The sequence below is a fragment of the Ictidomys tridecemlineatus genome, chromosome 4 (assembly GCF_052094955.1).
Source record: "Ictidomys tridecemlineatus isolate mIctTri1 chromosome 4, mIctTri1.hap1, whole genome shotgun sequence".
In the NCBI taxonomy this organism is placed as follows: domain Eukaryota; kingdom Metazoa; phylum Chordata; class Mammalia; order Rodentia; family Sciuridae; genus Ictidomys; species Ictidomys tridecemlineatus.
This window is the reverse complement of record NC_135480.1, coordinates 176,908,741-176,925,003: the sequence shown is the minus strand read 5'-3', so window position 1 is coordinate 176,925,003 and position 16,263 is coordinate 176,908,741. Positions and strand designations below refer to the sequence as shown.

At 50.5% G+C, this 16,263-nt stretch overlaps 1 protein-coding gene across 1 annotated transcript; it reads left to right on the top strand.

Annotated features, from left to right (window-relative positions):
* The first annotated feature begins 1,282 nt into the window (after positions 1-1,282).
* Positions 1,283-15,927, top strand: Igfbpl1 (insulin like growth factor binding protein like 1). Its single transcript, XM_005326357.4, has 5 exons — positions 1,283-1,783; positions 9,159-9,268; positions 9,974-10,084; positions 12,607-12,760; positions 14,996-15,927. Exons 1-4 carry the CDS (start codon positions 1,339-1,341, stop codon positions 12,754-12,756), a joined length of 816 nt encoding a protein of 271 aa, XP_005326414.2. The 5' UTR covers positions 1,283-1,338; the 3' UTR covers positions 12,757-12,760; positions 14,996-15,927.
* Positions 15,928-16,263: the final 336 nt, after the last annotated feature.

The following is a 16,263-nucleotide window of genomic DNA, read 5'->3' as shown; positions in this document are numbered from 1 at the left end:
ATATGAACACTCCCTGGAAAATTGCAAACCCGGAAAGAACTGGGCTTGGGGAGCAAACTGGACACCACCCAACGGTGTTATAGCTGGTCTTCCCAGGCACCAGAGGCTTTCTCCACTCTAGGAGCTCAGCAAAGGAAAGAAAGGAAAAGACAAACAAAAAGACAGCCCAGGGCAAATATGAGGTAGCAAGACATCTTTGAACTTTTCCATTGACAGGGAGCTCACTACCTATGGAGCCACCTATTTTCTAGTTTCCCAGAGAGCCTGGCCAGCAAGTTCCTCTCTCTGTTCAGCATCTTAACTTGGCTGCTCCTCAAATCCCAGCAGCCAAGACTTCCTTAAGGCCAGAGGGGGTGTACAGAGCCCAGATCAGAGTAGGTTTATGGGCAGCAGGAATAACTGACGGCAAGAACCTGCATCTCTCCAACATGCTTTCCCCAGGGGACCTCAGGCACCCTGACACTTGTGCACCAGGACTTCATTGGAACATTGTTTGCAGTAACAAAAGAACAGAAAACAACCAGTTTCAATAACTCCGATTGTGTGCAACCAAACACTGCAAAACTTAACTGCCCAAAGGCTACTTTCACTTGAACTCCAAAATATATCACTGGAGCTCATCTAAACGAAGTCACCCATGACCATAAGATACGTCATGAATTTATGTAGCATTAAGAAACACACACCACCAATTAAACCATGCCATCAATTGTACAAGAGCTGGATTTCAGAGATGAAACACGGTGGGGAAGCTGTGAAATATTTTAAAGGAGAGAGCTTATAAATCATAAATGTTTTAATAGACACAAAACATTATATATCTAAGAACCTGATAGCAAGACTGGCCTTTATAAACCAGAATAGGGGGTGGGATTCAAGATAAGAGAGAAACCCTGTTTTCATCATTCGTCTTTTTGTAAAATCTGAAAATTCAACCACATATTCCCTATTAAAAATAAAATTCTGAAAATATACTGAACGTAAAATAAAAGAGCGCGTCCTCCTGTAATGTAAAATTTGGAGCCAGCATTGCAGCTGAAGCCGGGGCATCCAATGCCCCAGCAGCCTCAGGAAAGTTCCCGCTCGGACTGGGTCTTGGTTTCCCTGAGAGTTTAATCGGATGTCGGAAAGCTGGTCTTGCAATATGCCTTTGGCTCCAAGACCCGGGCAGCCGGCGAGGCCACAGCGCTGCTGGGGTCCGGGGTCCGGACTGCAGCCGGCTGACACCCCGCGGTGCAGACCCGGCCAATCAGCGGCCGCGGGGCGGGCGGGGTGGCTGCGCCGCACGCACGAAGCGGAGCGCGAAGCAGAGGCGCCACTGCCGTCTCGGAGCAGGCCATGCTGCGCTTGTCGCCGCTACTCCCGCTGCTGCTTATGCTGCCGCCGCTGGTCCCCAGCCTCGGGCTCCGGGACGCGGGCGGTCGGCACCCGGAGTGCGGTCCGTGCCGCTCAGAGAACTGCCCCGCGCCCGCGCGCTGCCCCGAGCCTGGGATCGTTGCGCGCGACGAGTGCGGCTGCTGCGTGCGCTGCCTGGGCGCGGAGGGCGCCAGCTGCGGGGGGCGGGCAGGCGCGCGCTGCGGCCCCGGCCTGGTGTGCGCCAGCCGGGCCGCAGGGGCGGCGCCCGAGGGCACCGGGCTCTGCGTGTGTGCTCAGCGCGGTCCTGTCTGTGGCTCCGACGGCCGCTCCTACCCCAGTGTATGCGCGCTTCGTCTGCGCGCCAGGCACGCGCTCCGCGCGCACTCCAGCCACCTTCATAAGGCACGCGACGGCCCCTGCGAGCTTGGTGAGTCTTCTGGCGTCCCAGGGCCCTGGCGGGTAGAGAAAGTGGGACCCCAATTCTCAAGGATGGGGGGCAAAGGATCCTTCTGCACAACCGTGGATCTGACTGCCTGGGGCCTCAGTTTCCTTTTGGGGAACAGTATTTCGCATTTTGCTGCTGTTCGGGGAGACCAGGGTGGAAATTCACATCCTGCGCTCGCTTATCAAGTGCTTGGAGACACCAACCCTGGAGAGAGAGGAAGTTTTGATAAGCCTGCTGCCCTCTTTGGTACTTAGGTGCCTGCTCATACAGTGATTTGCAGGCTGGCCTCTTTGTCCCAGGGAAACTGGGAACTGAGGAGAGGGTTTCTCATTGGGTGTTCCCAGGTGTCCTGTGCCAGGTGGATTGTTTGAATGGAGAGGAAGAAGAGGTGAGGCTACTGGACGAGCAGGAGCTCCTTGGAGGAACTCGGGAGTAGTCAGGACAGAACACCAGGGATCCTGGTTTTGTGGGAGGCCCAGGCTCCCTTAGGAAAGGGAGCTGCCACCCAGAACAGCTGAGCCCTTTGGAGACCTAAGCTCTGAAAAGATATTGCACAATCAGAGGCAGACCCAGGTTTTGTGGGTCTAACACACATACAACTGGAAAAGTCCTGCTTTAAGGAAAGGAATAGAAAATTATGAATTGCCAGGGACTTAGAAACTTAAACTTCATTAACATTGCAATACAACCATATCTGGGTGCCATAATTGCCTGTGTAATTCTCTGTGTAATTCTTAAAAATCAAATAGAAATAAACCAAAACATTAGTATACAGGAATGTCCAGCAAAGCACCCTGCTCTGCTAGCCCACTTTGCCTTAGTGCCGACATGACCCACCCATGAGGTTTTGGAGAACGGCTCATGTCTACTCTGCCTGGAGAGGGCAGTGGAGAGTTCAGGGCGAGTAAGTCTGTGGCTGGTGAGTCCACAGGAATGTGGCTTACCCTGGGCTTCAATTCTGGGGAGGAATTCTGGCCTGGACCTGGAGACCAAGTACAGGCTAAATGCCTAAGTCAGTGTAATGACTTAGGCTTCAAGATGGAAGCCTCAGGGTTGGGTGAAGCTTTTTCTAGGCCTTAAGAAGCATCTAATATTGTGATATTCCTACCTCTCCAACGTATTCCAGGTAGATGTACTCAAGTCCAGGAGATTCAAGGGCTTGTTGGAAATGGGGCAGGACGTCTCCTGGCTGCGAAACAAAGACCATGTGCCGCTCTGTGCAGTCGCAGTTGACAGGAAATGGCCATGGCTATTCCTCCTTGGGCTCCCAGTGCAAGACAGAGCTGGGGGGCTTTCTGAGTGGCCTTCTTTCTCCTCTCTGGCCAGGTCAGCCCCCGGGAGCTATTGTTTAGGTCCCTTCTCCCTCAAACTCTTGTTTCTGTCCTGCGGCACTTAAATGGTCCTGTCCTTGCCTAACACTTGGGTTTTTTTTTTTTTTTTAAATAATCTGCTTTCCTCAGCATTAAATTCACAGACAGCAGTTCTCTTTGTCTGCAGACAGGTAACAGTCCACATTCAGGAGAAGTAAGAAATGCTGACCTGGTTCCCCCAGAATCCACCCAGTGCTGATGGTCTCAGATCATTTCTCCCTAGAGTGGTATTCTGTTCTTAAGAGAAAGACACTTTAAAAGACATGTAGAATAAATTTTCTATTATGCAGAGGAGACTGAGGCCCAACAAGGGCAGGGGACTTGTCCAGGATGTCCAGTGAAGGCTGACTAGCTCCCAGGGATACCCTATCCAGTGCTCTTTCAGGACAGGACTTGATAGTCAGGCAGATGGTGGTTGTCATGGTTACCAGAGTAAGGACAGATGGCAGATGGAAACCCCAGACCCCTAATTCATTGAAAATTACCAAATGACAAGTAAATGTGACAGCCTCTCAATTCTGATCTATGGGCTCTGAGGCCCTCCCCAGGCTCAGTCCCCAGGAATAAAGATGTACTTGGGGCCAAACGGAAGCAATTCAGAAGCTGCTTTTCATGACCTTATCAGGGACAGGCGTCCTGGCTCCCCAGCTCAGCTGTCCTTCCCACCAGCATTTGTGTCATACACCGTCAGACCTGACACCCGTCAGACCTGACACCCGTCAGACCTGACACCCGTGCCCTGTCACCTTCTGTGCTGACTTGCTTGTGGGACACCCCCACCCCCACCCCGCCTGTGTCTTGGTAAGGCCTGAAGGTGTAGACAGGGAGATGTTTCCTTTTCCTAGCCACAATGACACCTCATTCTGTGCTGCCCTAAAGCCATCTTTAATTCAGAAGACACAGCAGGAGCACTTTTTAACAATGCCCCTGGGGACCCTGGTTGAAGGAAAACAGGAGTCAGAGCTGAGCTGTTCTGCTTTAATATTGGTGAGAAAATCACCCTTAACTTGACCAGAGCAAGGGGTTATTAAGTATTAATTAGGCTCCTCCCAGTGTAGAGAAGTGTCTGACACATGCCCCTGAGAGCCAGTGGGAAACAGTTTGGGGACTTAAATGCTGCTCTTTCCTTCTGTGCTCTGAAATGCCCCAAACTGCCTAAAAATGACAGTGATCCTTTGATCCACACAATGATTAAAGGCTCGTGTATAAATAATTCTTTACTGTTGGACATTGTTTTTTGCACCCATCTTCTTACTGGGTTTTTGCAAATAATTTTGTTTTCATCCGAGAAGTCTCACTCCCGTTTAATAGAAGGGAAAACTGAGGCATGCAGAAGGGAATTCCTGGGAGCCACCTGGCCACCCCAGCTGAAGGCAGCCCAGGTTTGCCTGGCTCCTTGTGGCTCCCTGCCATCCATCTCTTGCCTGCAGTGTATGAAGCCCCTGTGGCGGCAGTGAGCTCTTGAGATCCTGAATCTCAGAAAATTCACCTTGGTTGAAATTCCAGCTCCACTTAGAAACCCAAGGCACCGCAGTGTTACCAGGTAACCAGAAGAGGCAGCGAAATGCCACTTTGTGAGAGGGACAAAGAAAGGGGCCTCATGTTCAAAAGCCTTTCATTGCCAAGGGAGGGGATTTGAGGCACGGGCTGCAGGGAGCGGGATTAAGCTGTTCCACGTCATAGAGTGACTGTTAGCATAAATTACCGGGGCTGCTCAGTGCGTTGATTATTAAACTCTTTGGTTGTGCACTTCTTAATACAAGCAGATGAGGCCTGGGGGATGACTTTGGATATTCTCTCTTTCCCTAGCACCATTAACTTTAAAGAACTCTCAGAGGCATTTGAGAAGATCTTTTATTCCAGCCATCGAGGACCCATTTAATTGACGGGCTAGGGAGACCGATCACCTCACACGATAATAATAATATTGATCCCTTTCATCTCTGCAGATCCCCACGGTCACATCCATTATCTGCCTGCCCCCCAGAGGGTGGGGCAGCGGACACTCTCTTCATTTGCACACAGGGAGGAAATGGTTAGCAACTTGCCCAGTCCTGAAGGCTCAGCACCTGGACCCCAGGTGTTTGAGTCTCCCTCCGCTTCTGTTTGCCCACACTATGGTACTGCCTCCTGTGACCATGCGCACCTGGTGGCTAGCCATGTGACCTGCCGGTTAGCCTTCCGGTGGGTGGATTTGTGCCCTCTCTATTTCTAGGGCCATTGTTGGCTCGAGCAGAAGGACAGAAGCATTGAGCAAGGAGGAGCTAGAGAGATGAAGCTTGCACAGAGGCTGGGCGGACCAGGTGCTGTCTCCCTCCTAAGAGCCATGTTATTCTTAACAAAAGCAGGTGGGAAGGAAAGACCTGGTTCTTCAGGGATTATGGAGGCTTTGGCAATGGTAAGGTGAGAAGATGTGTGGGTGCCAGGGTGAAGGCTGTGTGGGTCATGGCCTCTGGTGCCTCCAGGAAGAACCCTGATGGGCTCTGTCACCAGAAGCCAGCAGAGGGTTGCAGTCAGGCCAGGCACCATGGAAGAGTCTGCCCCTGAGGTAAGACAGCCGGCCACAACTTTGGATCCCTCTGTAACCTTGTGGAGGTCTTGGAACTCTTCCTTCTCACAGCAGCCCACGAGGAATGGGCAAGGGGATAAAGGGGCTCCTGTGCCCTTTTTAAAGAAAGCTGTAATCCCAGTGGCTCCGGAAGCTGAGGCAGGAGAATCCCAAGTTGGAGGCCAGCCTCAGCAACTTTTAGCAAGGCCCTGTCTCAAAATGAAAAATACAAGGGCTGGGGGTGTGGCTCCGTAGTTAAACACCCCTGGGTTCAATTCCTGGTACTTACTAAATAAACAAACAAACAAACAAATACATAAATAAAAAGGGGGAAGGGCCAAATCATGACACTGGAAATGGTACAGATAGAATTCAAAGCGGGATTCCTCTGTCCCAGATAGCACACTGTCCCTCCTGCCTCTGGTAGCATCCCCATGTCATATATTTAGGGTAATAATGGGGACTGGGCTGTCCAAGCAAGGGGCACAGTCCCTTGTGCGCTTTCAGGCACACAGTGCATCATATGCATTTTCTCTGTCTATGGTTGTGTTCAGTGCAACCCCAAGGAACGAGCTCTTAGGAGCATAGGTCCCCCACGTCGTAACATTGCCCTTTGGTGATCTGCTTTTTATGCTTGGCTGAAATCAATCAGAGCCATCCGTAGGACCATATGCTGAGTCCTAGGAATCCTCCTAGTAAAACTTTGGACCTGAGGATTCTTTTTTGGAACCCCCAGCACAACCCCTAAATAACTAATCTCTCATTGTAGAATGGAGTCCATACAGATAACAAATGTTTCACTTTAAAGTATGGCATGGGACAAGCCTGTTATCCCAGCAGCTCAAAAAGCTGAGGCAGGGGGATCTCAGATTCAAAGCCAGCCTTGGTACTTAGAAAGGCACTAAGCAACTTAGTGAGACCCTATCTCAAAATAAAATATAAAAAAAATGGGGATATGGCTCAGTGGTTAAGTGCCCTGGGTTCAATCCCCAGTACCCCCCCCCCGGCAAAAGGAAAGAAATACATATATGGGCAGCTTAAGCAGTGCCCCCATCTGGCAACCGAGAAGATTCTTGGAAAGATGAACAGCTCAGTGCTTGGTTGTAAAAGAAAGACCCTCAGCACACAGCAAGTGCCACGTTAAGCCGGTAGTCATTACCATTGTTACTGAGAATATTATTGACTATGAAGAGCTGCGACAGATGAAAATGTCTTCAGTTTTAAAACCAACCATGTTATAATTAAAAGCAGATGATCATGGTAAAGCACGGCATGAGGGTGCTTTTTGAGATAATGGAATGGTTGCGGATCTGCCTTTGTCAAAACTGTGAACCACGCACCAAGAAGAATGCCCTGTCGGTACATGCAAATTTATAAATAAATAATTGTTCAATGTTCCTTTGAGCGGGGTCTCTTTTGTAAAAAGAAATAGTGTTTCCTGCCATGCAATCCAGGCAGACCCAGTATTGCCAAGGCAGTCGTCCTTAATTGTCGTTGTTGGAGAGAGGGAGGGTCAAGCACGAGGAGAGAGGAAGAGGAAATGTGATTTGCTGGTTTATTCATTTAGGCCTGAAAGGGAGTGATGAAATCTCATTTAAAATTTATGACTTTACATGAATGGAAGTGAAACGCGGTGATCGAGCGTCCCCTTGGAATCTACCGGGGGCTCTGGAATAAGAGGTGGTTCTGATTGTTCCCGCAGTGAGACATTTGGGGACGGGTTTGGGCTTTGGTGAAGGTGGCATCCCAGCGCCTGTGTGGCTGAGGAGGCGCTGGCAGGAGGATGTGAATAAATTAGCCTCTTTGTCATCGCAGATGGCGTCCCTGCCAGCAAGCCTGGGTGTGGGGCTCTGTGTGGCTGCGGGCAGGTTAGAAGTCCATGGCTTCTGGGTAAGCATGGGCTGGGGGGGTCCTTCACAGGGTAGGCAGATGGGCCTGGCAGAGGAGTGGCGGGGAGCCTCCTGAGTGGGGAGGGGAGTCCCTGGAGAGCTGTGGGGCACCCAGGGGCTGTGGGCTCCGGAGGGCAGTCCCGGGGTCAGCAGGTGGCCATTACAGAGACGCAGATTTAGTTCCAGGTAAGGCTGAGCTTTTTTACCAGGAGAGCCTCCGAGGAGGGCAGGTGGTCTCCGGTGATCTCTGCACCAGCCCAGCCTCCTCCCTGCTTCTTTCTGTCCCTGAGTTCTCCTTTTTTACTGCACAAGACCTTCCCCTCTCAGAGCAGGGTTGACTCGGAGTCACCAAGCCTCTGTAGTTTGATGGCCCTGGAGTGAACGAATTTGTTCTTTTCTTTGCCAGGGATTTCTTCATCTAGTCTCCTCAGTTGGCCAGACCTGAGCCCCGTCCCCTGTGTCTCGCTCTGTCACTCATTCCATGGGTAGACCCACTCAGCAGCCCGGGAGCAGGGTTGTTATCCCCGTTTTACAGAGGAGGAGGCCTGAGCCAAGAGCATTTCACTGGCCAGGCCTCCGCCTTGCACCTTGCCCAGGACACCTGGGTTGGATGCCAGGGTGCTGAGCTGGCCGTCGGCACAGGTGAGACTGCATAGATACACCTGGACTCAGCAGAGCCAAGAGGTGCAGCCCCTGGTCCTGTGTAGAGTTCCCAGCCAGGCCCTGTGGGCTGGGGGAGATGCCCACCCGGGGAGCTGTGGGGGTGGCTGTATTCCATCGGAGGGAAAGCAGGGCACTGGGGGGAGGCTGGATGGGGGTCTGAAGGCTGAGGAGGCTGGACTGGGTATTACACAGCCCAGTGGGGGCAGAAGCCAGGGGCAGGAGGAAGCAGGGCAGGGAGCATGAACTAACAGTTTTTAACTTGATGCCAGTGTGCTCCTGGGTCCCCTCCAGAGAGCCCACCCTCCCCCTCCCCCTGTAATATCCCGGCAACCTAGAGTGGCATTTGCCCCATTTTCCGAGCAGCCCTGGCTCTGCTCCCTTGGCCTCTGGGTCTGCACTTGGGGCCTGGGAATCCATGGTGTCTATGTGGTGCCCGTGCAGACGGTGGCATCTGGAATGGACGGCAGGGCTCAGCTCCAGGGTGTGGCAGCCACGGGGCATGGCATTCTCCTTTGGAACACCCCCGCACATGGAAACAGAAACGCCCATCTGCTTGAAGTCTCTGCCGTCGGTGATGTGACATGGGTGCTCTTGGAGTCCGCCACCCCCATCCTGTAACTGAATAAGCAGATGGCAGCCAGGGAGGGGGTATGCTGAGACCCAGGCTCTGCCACTGAGCTTGGGAACTTGCCAGTTTCCTGGTGGTGAAACAAAGGCAGCAGATCACAAGAGCAGCAGAACCATCCCGGTCTGAAGAGAGCACCCATCTATGATCCCTCGCGCAGGGCAGGGCCCCGCCAGGCCCTCAGCAGGCAGGGTGGTGGTGGAGGTGGGGTGCTTGGGGCCCGCCAGGGTAAAGGGTGTGTTCCCTTGTCTTCTTCTCCCAGCTCCTGCAGTCATCCTGCCACCCCGGAGTGTTCACAATGTCACCGGGGCGCAGGCATACCTGTCCTGTGAGGTGAGGGCCGTGCCCACCCCAGCCATCACATGGAGGAAGGTATTTCTCTCCAAGACTTGTGCGTCATTGTGTGTGTGTGTGTGTGTGTGTGTGTGTGTGTGTGTGTGTGTGTGTTGGTGTCTGTGCGAGAGAGACAGAGACAGAAACTGCCAGGCAGGTGTGGGTGGGAAGTATTTTTTCTTTAAGTGGTTTGTGTGCTTATCTTTGTGTGGGGGCCAGAGGATTAGGAAAAGGTACCTGGTATGTCACTTTCTGCCTCAGAAACTTAAACCACAGCACTCTCCCCGGAGAAGGGAGTGGGATTGCAATCCTTCCTGTGTCATTTGGTCCCTCAGGTGCCCAGAAAGTTCTGCTGTCACCTATCCTACAAGAGCTGCTAGGACCCAAGAGACTGCTTCACTGTGGAGCTAAATGGTTGGCAGGCTTGGCTGATGGCAGAAGCCCCAATCCCCTTCCAAACCCAAATCTTCCTGAAGACCAGTCAACTTTGTCTTCTGTCCCCTTGTCTCAGCAGCCCTCTTAGTAAAGACCAGCAGAATTCCTTCTGCCACTGCGGCCGCCTTAGTGGTGATGTGTGGTGATGTCCAGCAGGGGGTGCTGTCTCTACGCACATTTAGGAATGAGCTGTGTTAGGGTTTCAGCCTTTTAGACAGTGAGAGCGTGCCGGTGGCGAGGATGTCTGAGAGGCGTCCTGATCCAGAAGTCCTCTCTCTACACTGCTCATGGTTTCTGCGTGCTCTATAGGTCACACACTCCCCTGATGGTACTGAGGTGCTGGAGGAGTTACCTGGGGACCACGCCAATATAGCTGTCCAGGTGCGAGCTTCCAACCACGAGGCCACAGCCTGGATTTTGGTGAGTGTTTAGGATTATTGGGTGCTACTGACTTACCCTATGGAGCTCCCTTGATCCTTGGGTAACACATTACCCTTTTCAAAGCTGTTTCTAGGGGCTGGGGATGTGGCTCAAGCGGTAGCATGTTCGCCTGGCATGCGTGCGGCCCGGGTTCGATCCTCAGAGCCACATACAAAGATGTTGTGTCTGCCGAAAACTAAAAAATAAATATTAAAAAATTCTCTCTCTCTCTCTCTCTCTCTCTCTCTCGCTCGCTCTCTCTCTCTCTCTCTCTCTCTGTCTCTCTCTCATCTCTCTCTCTCTTAAAAAAAATCAGTCCTAATATGGGCTGAGAAAAAAAAAAAAGCTGTTTCTATCCATTGCTCACAAGACCATCTAGTGGCCCTGAGGTGGGTGGGGCAGGTTGTGTACCTCCTGAGAGCACAAGAGGTCGGCTGCTGTGGCCCTCAAAAGATGTCTTTGTCCTAAAGTGCAGAACCTGTGGAGGGGGAGGGGTTGCTAAATGGCCAACTTTAAGATGGGGTGAGGAGCCAGGGGCAGTGGGCATGCCCATCATCCCAGCAACGCAAGAGGTTAAAGGTTGGAGAATTGCAAGTTCAAGGCCAGTCTGGGCAATTTAGTGAGACCCTATCTCAAAATAATAAAAAGCTAGGGGGGAATTACTCAATGGTGCAGCACCTGCCTAGCATGCAGGAGGCTCTGGGTTTAATCTCCAGAACCCCAAAACAAAGGGGAGGGGAGTAAGCTAGATTACCCAGTGGGCCCAATTTAAAGGTGAGACTTTAAATGAGGACGAGGGAGGCAGCGTCAGGGTGGTGTGATGTGCAGGACTGTACCCACCAGTGCTGGCCCTGCAGACGGAGGATGGGCCCCAAACCAAGGAGCACTGTTGTCCTCTAGAAGCTATACAAAGCAAAGAAGCAGATTGTCCCCTAGGGCCTTAGGAATTCTGCTGACACCTTGATTTTAGCTCACTGAGACTCTTTTGGGCTGCTGACTTCCAGAACCATAGATGATGGATTTGCGTAGCTTTAAACCATGGAGCCCAGGACGGTTTGTTACAGCAGGCTTGAGAAACGAATATACCCATGTGACTGATAGAGGGAAGAGGCACATTCAAGTCCTCCTGCAGGGCTCTATTATGTCACTTGCAGCATTTTTGCCAAAATAAGAGAATGTCATATGTTTCAAAGGCTCATGGAGCAAGGAGCTAGGGGTCCATGTTGAGCAGTCACAGTTATCCTCTCTGAGCCTCGGTTTCTTGTGACCTTAGCAGGCCTGAAAATGATGCTAGTTTTATTTAGAGACAGTGTCTCACTGAGTTGTTTGGTGCCTTGCCTTTGCTGAGGCTGGCTTTGAACTTGTAATCCTCCTGCCTTAGCCTCCTGAGCACCTGGGATTGCAGGCATGTGCCAACACGACCAGCCCTTATTTAGTTCTTAATGGTATGGCCGAATACTTGCTGAAAATGTTCAACTGGTGTGTTCAGAGGGGGATGGCATGCGTAGCCTGTTTTGCGAGTGATAGAAGCGGTGACTGCAAGAGAAAGCACAAGAGAAGAGAGCCGGTTATACATCTGGTGGTGAGCACTTAGGGGTACTCCCCAAGGAAGTCTTATCCTCCCTAGTCCTGGGAGGTTTGGTGATGCTTCACCCAGCTGAGGGACTCAGAATGCAGTGCGCATTCCCTCATTTTCTTACAAGGAAAGATGGGGAAAGGTTATATCTGGTGGAGTTTTGTAAAGGTCACCCACATAAGGAACATGCTATGGGGTCCTTCTTTGGACAGTAGATTTTTGTTCTTTTTGTTTGCAGTATATTCCTCATAATCTGTATCTGTCAACTTCAATAAAAGGGCCAAGTAGCTTATATACATAAAGGCAGGAATGCAAAGGAATCATTAAAATGAGAGTCACAATAGGGAGCATGCTCCTCAAGAGGGTTCCTAAGAAGGAATTTCACTGTGTGCTCTTCGGCAGCCAAAGCAAAAGAGAAATAGCTTGGTCTTATTCTAAAGAGGAGCAAGTGTTTGGCCATACCATTAAGAACTAAATAAGGGCTGGTCGCATTGGCGCATGCCTGCAATCCCAGGTGCTCAGGAGGCTGAGGCAGGAGGATTGCAAGTTCAAAGCCAGCCTCAGCAAAAGCAAGGCACTAAGCAACTCAGTGAGACATTGTCTCTAAATAAAACATCAAATAGGGCTGGGGATGTGGCTGAGTGCCATTCCTGGTACCAAAAAAAAGAACTAAATAAGGGAAGCCATGTGCAATAGCACATGCCTATAATCCCAGCAACTTGGGAGGTTGAGGCAGGAGGATTGCAATTTTGAGGCCAGCCTCAGCAACTTAGTGAGATCCTGTCTCAAAACAAAATAATAAAAAGGTCTGGAGATGTGGCTTAGTGTTAAAGCAGCCCTGAGTTCAATCCCCAGTACCTGCCCCCCCAAAAAAAAAAAAACTAAAAAAGGAAGTCACTTTTGTCTACCACATACAACTATCTAAACATGTCTGTTGTATTTCTAGATCAACCCTCTGAAAAAGGAAGACGAAGGAGTGTACCAGTGTCATGCGACCAACATGGTCGGGGAGGCCAGGTCCCACGGCACAGTGACCGTCCTGGATCTGAATAGATACAGAAGCTCCCTCTCCCCGGCTCCAGCAGGCCTCCTGTGATGGGGTAATGTATACATTCCAGTCATTGAATGTCCCTACACCCACGTCTAAGGGATCGGAGGCAGTCATTAGATGTGTAATGGAAAGAGAACAGTACATAAGTGGGGAGAGCAGAGGAAAGCAGGGCCGTGTGAAGATGAGCAGGCGGACCCTCTGTTAGGTACCACACACGTTTCTCTCTGAGTTTCCCAGTGTGCAATGCCCAGAGCCATGAACACGATGGGTGTCCATGAGATGGAAAAGCCCTGGTGCTTTCAGTTTCTGAGGCTGGAGGGAATGCTTCCACTGAGCCCTGAGAGAGGGCAGACAGTGTCATTGTGACGGCATCCAGGTGGAAACATTCCTGCAGAGAAGGCTGCTAGGCTTCATTTGTCTCTTCCCAGGACACTTTATGGGACAGCCCTCCAGCTCCAGGCTTGTCTTGCTGGCCCCAATACTGTACGCTGCTTAGCAACGGCTCTCAGGGGGAAGGGGAAGGGAGGCAGGATCGCTGCATCTCTTTTTGGCCAGGTGGCTTAGTCTTCCTAGTCACACAGGTGACAGCTGGGGTCACATCTGTCCCCTGCCTTCAGACAACTGTGAACTTGGGAAATGAATCACTTTAATTAGCCCACTTTTGCTATATAACAACTCCCAAACCTGGCTGGTTCACAGCCACAAACATTTAGCTCTTGCTCACGTTCCATGCCACTGATCCGGGTTTGCTGTGACTCCACCCCATGTCTGCTCGCCCAGGACTCAGCTGGAGGAGCAGCCCCAACATGTAATATGTCCACTCTCCAGGAGAAGGGACGAGCAGGAAGCTGGGCCAGGCACACAATCTCCTTTGAAGTTTCTGCTCAGATGTGATACACATCCTGCCTCCTTACAATCCATGGGCAGGGATGCACGGTCCCTTCCCAGGGATGGAAGAAGAGCCATGAACAGCTTCCGTCACTAAGACAGACCAACAGGGTCTGGATAGAACAGGAAAAATTAGAAACAAGTATGATATGTTTCTTAAAAGCCGAAGGATTTTGCCGGGTGCAGTAGTGTTCGCCTATAGTCCCAGTGCCTTGGGAGGCTGAGGCAGGAGGATCACAAGTTCAAAGCTGGCTGGGGGAACTTAGCAAAACCCCATATCAAAATAAAAAGCAAAAAGGGCTGAGGATGGAGCTCAGTAGTCAAGCACCCCAAGTTGAATACCCAGTACCAACAAAACCCAAACGGACAAGAGCAGAAGGATTTGGCTGTGGCCTCAGCCACACGATGCCTTTGGCCTCTGCTGTTGCACCCACTCTGTGAGCAAGGCCTTACATCAGGTCTGTAGGGGATGCAAGAAAAATGGAAAGTGAACATTATTATGGTATCAGGAAGAGTGCTAAGGGAACAGGGGAGCTGTGCGGGCTTGAGGCAGGAGAAACATCCAGAACGGGGGAAAACAAGGAAGGAAGTGCTTTAGGGTTCAAGGGAAGGTGTCTGTGGGCAGTTAGAGGTCCCAGAAATGGCTAAAAAGATGTGCAAGTGTAACCAAGAAGTTAGAATTCAGCAAAGAGTTAGGAAATCAGGCCTTCCTGATACTTGACTTTTTATTTTATCCATCTATATAAAATAGGTTATTTTGTGCATTGTAATAACATATGCCATATAGATAATACACACATTGTTTCATTTTGAGGTTTTGTGTTTCCTTGACACCATGCTGTATGGAGCAGCTCTTGCTCACAGGCCTCCAGGAGCACAGAGCTCACTCTCACCAGACAACCACCTGGCATTTTCCACTGGCTGAAAAGTCTCCTCTCATATCAGGCTGGAGTCACCTCCCTGGAAAATCCACCCATTGGTCTAACATGCCCCACAGAGCCAGGTGCAGTGGCACACGCCCATAATCTCAGCAACTCAGGAGGCTGAGGCAGGAGGATCACGAGTTTGAGGTCAACCTCAGCAACTTAGTGAGGCCCTGAGCAACTGAGAGAGATCTTGTCTCAAAATAAAAAATGAAAAGGGCTGGGATGTAGCTCAGAGGTTAAGTGCCCTGGGGTTCAATTCATGGTAGATACACAGATAATAGATAGGTAGTTAATAGATAGGTAGGCAGCCCCACGAAGCCCTTCTCAGGCTCCCAGTCCCTCCATCTGCACCTTTTGTGCTGAGGATACTGAATTCAAAGATAATTTCCCTCCACTTCCCAATAAACACAGGGTTGGTCGTAACAGAACAGTCTTCTTTTCTCTAATCCCCACTCCCCTTTTCTTTCCAGGGTCTCCAAGACATTGATCACGGGATGATGGAGAAGTCCAGCCACGGATCTTGTTGTTTGGGAAGACTAAGGAAAAAACTGTGTCTGTAGATAACCCCTTTTGTATGTTTTTTAAAATTGGATGCAAACTAGATTCATATGCAGATGTAGTTTTTAGCAGGGCGGACAGTGGGGAAACAGAGGTGCATGTAGCTTTTTTTACACTTTGGGAATGAATCCTTTTGTAACTGTTCCCTCCCAGGGAAAAGCACGTAGTATTTGTCATTCTAAAGGGCTCACAACAAGGCATGTGTCCACTGTGACTCTTTACCTCATGAGTCTGTGACTGATAAGTGGGCACTCTGTGACTTAGTGTGTGATACAGAAGGAGAGAAGAGGGCCTTGGCTCTCCTTGGCCTGCTGCATGACCTGGACAGGTCCTTTCCCCTCTCTGGACCTTGGTCTCTCCACCTGTGATTGTGACATTTGGACTAGATACTACTCACCAGGGCCCCTTCTAGCCCTTCCATCTTAGAGCAAGATGGTCCCATGCAAAAAAAAAAATATATAGAATCACCTCAAATTTGCCTTGTCAAAATTAGACAGCAGGATGTAGACCCAGAAAATAGGGCGGCTGGAGCCCCATGGTGGAAGTGCCAAGTATCCTGACCGCATGGGGCTGGGTTTAACAGTATATCTACGTGCAAACATGAATAAAATAATAAATGCTGCATTGTCTGAAATTTTCACCAAGACCCAAAAAAAAGCAGATTAATATGATTATCCAACTTAATGGCTTGTCACCTGGGAGAGCCCCAAACCTCTTCTCAGACCTAGAACATGAAGCATGATCCCCTCCCCCAGCCCTCCTGTCAAGCCTGTTTTCTACCCATATTTTCATAGATGCCATGATGTCCCAATTCCTGCACCCTGAAAATAAATGTTTTCAAGGATGGTCTTTGCGGTTTCTGTCCTAGGATGTGGCTGTAGATTTACTCCAGGTCCCACTGACACTTCTCGGCCATCTCTCCTGCATCTTGTCCTATTTTTCCCTGCTTACATCAGCTACTTCAGTCCAACCCCCCTTACACTTCATACCTGCCCCCCTTACTTGCAATTTTTCACCAGCCCTAAACCCCTGACACTATGGATTCTTCTAAGGCCCCCTGAATTTGCATGTCCAGCTATACAAGCATTCTAATATTCCATTCACTCACTGAAGTTAATTTTATTATGATGATTTTGTATCAGGGATTGAACCCAGGGACACTTGCCACTGAGCCACATCC

Coding starts and splice junctions, on each gene's coding strand:
- Igfbpl1 (XM_005326357.4), top strand. CDS start 1,339: ATGCTGCGCTTGTCGCCGCTACTCCCGCTGCTGCTTATGCTGCCGCCG. Junction 1,784..9,158: donor CGACGGCCCCTGCGAGCTTG/GTGAGTCTTCTG, acceptor TTCTTCTCCCAG/CTCCTGCAGTCATCCTGCCA. Junction 10,085..12,606: donor AGGCCACAGCCTGGATTTTG/GTGAGTGTTTAG, acceptor TTGTATTTCTAG/ATCAACCCTCTGAAAAAGGA.